The sequence below is a fragment of the Fulmarus glacialis genome, unplaced genomic scaffold (assembly GCF_000690835.1).
Source record: "Fulmarus glacialis isolate BGI_N327 unplaced genomic scaffold, ASM69083v1 scaffold13902, whole genome shotgun sequence".
Lineage (NCBI taxonomy): Eukaryota > Metazoa > Chordata > Aves > Procellariiformes > Procellariidae > Fulmarus > Fulmarus glacialis.
Genome location: NW_009198524.1, coordinates 41,937 through 43,520, shown reverse-complemented (window position 1 = coordinate 43,520; position 1,584 = coordinate 41,937). Strand labels below are relative to the sequence as shown.

Sequence of the window (1,584 nt, the reverse complement as noted above, 5' to 3'; positions counted from 1 at the left end):
GCCTTGTCTGCTTCTCACCCCACCCCACCAGCAAGCAGGCTGGGGGTGCACAAGAAGCTGGGAGGGGACACAGCTGGGACAGCTGACCCCAACCGATCAAAGGGATATTCCATACCATATGACGTCATGCTCAGCATATGAAGCTGGGGGAAGAAAGAGGAAGAGGGGAGACATTCGGAGTGATGAGATTTGTCTTCCCAAGTAACTGTTATACATGATGGAGCCCTGCTTTCCTGGAGATGGGGAGTAGTGAATGAGTTCCTTGTTTTGCTTTGCTTGCGTGCGCAGCTTTTGCTTTACCTATTAAACTGTCTTTATCTCAGCCCACAATTCTCTCCCCCGTCCCACCGGGGGGGAGTGAGCGAGCAGCTGGGTGGTGCTTACTTGCTGGCTGGGGTTAAACCACGACAGTCCTTTTTGGTGCCCTACGTGGGGCTCGAAGAGTTCAAGATAACGACAGATTTGATTAGAATGTGCTAGATCGAATTTATAGCTGTTATTGCTGTTTAGCTATTAATTGGCAGGCTTCTGCGCTTGCCATGGGGCTTGCTTGCCTTACTGTGTGTTAGAGTCTAGTGCTCGTTAGTGGCTGCTTTTTGCTTTCGCTGCTTGCTGTACTGCTGATCGTCTTACCCTGTGGTGCCTGGGAGCATTTTGATCACAGCAGTGGCCACGCGCCTGGGCTGGCAGGTGGCCAGGGCATCGCTGCTGTTTCTGTGCTGCTGTACTGGACAGGCTGGAACTCCGGTGTGAACTCAAGTCGAAGGGACTGTGACCTATGGATGAGTCCACACGGGAGCAGGACACCCCAAAGCGTCCGTGGCCGTGGATAAGCCCATGCCAGAGCAGGTACATCTCGAAGCATCTGTGGCCGTGGTTACATCTGTGCCGCAGCAGGTATACCTCTGAAGGAATTGTGGCCCAAGGATAAGTCCACGCTGGAGAAGGTACGCTGCAGCAGGTCTACCTTGAATCATCAGTGGCTGTGCATGAGGTCATGCTGGAGCACCTCAAAGCGTGTGGCCGCGGATAAGCCCACGACAGAGCAGGTACACCCCTGGAGGGACTGCAGCCATGGGTATGGCCATGTTGGAGCAGGTTTACCTCTGAAGGGACTGTGGCTGTGGGTAAGGCCACGCTTGGGCAGATATATCTCTGAAGGCATTGTGGCCCATGGAGAAGGCCACGCTGGAACAGGTGCACCTCAAAGCGACTGTGGCTGTGGATAAGTCTATGCCGCAGCAGGGATACCCCTGGAGGGACAGTGGCTCCACTTGGAGCAGGTACACCCCTAAGGGTCTGCAGTCTGTGGATAAGTTCAAGCCGGAGCAGGGACAAGGGGAGGTGTTCATTGCAATGTTAAACCCTATGGTCTGGTCCAAAGGGACCAGGGGTGGAGATTGTAATGGATATACCTTTAAATTGTTGTAACCCATTATTTGAATTGCATGTTATAGGAATTACTATAGCAGGAACCACCTGAACAAGTCTTACAAGAGGTAGTGCAAGTGCAGCAGTGACCCAACCTGAGCTGACTTGGGTGCCCAATAACTCCACACAACACACCACCTCTCCTGTCCTGAG

General features: G+C 53.1%; 1 protein-coding gene across 1 annotated transcript in view; it reads left to right on the top strand.

Moving 5' to 3' along the window:
* The first annotated feature begins 837 nt into the window (after nt 1-837).
* The window catches only part of ZNF385B (zinc finger protein 385B), a 27,316-nt gene continuing 26,569 nt past the window's right edge, over nt 838-1,584 (top strand). The window contains exon 1 of the mRNA XM_009572937.1: nt 838-897. Coding sequence (XP_009571232.1) covers nt 838-897 — 60 coding nt within the window. The remainder of the gene's footprint in view (nt 898-1,584) is intronic.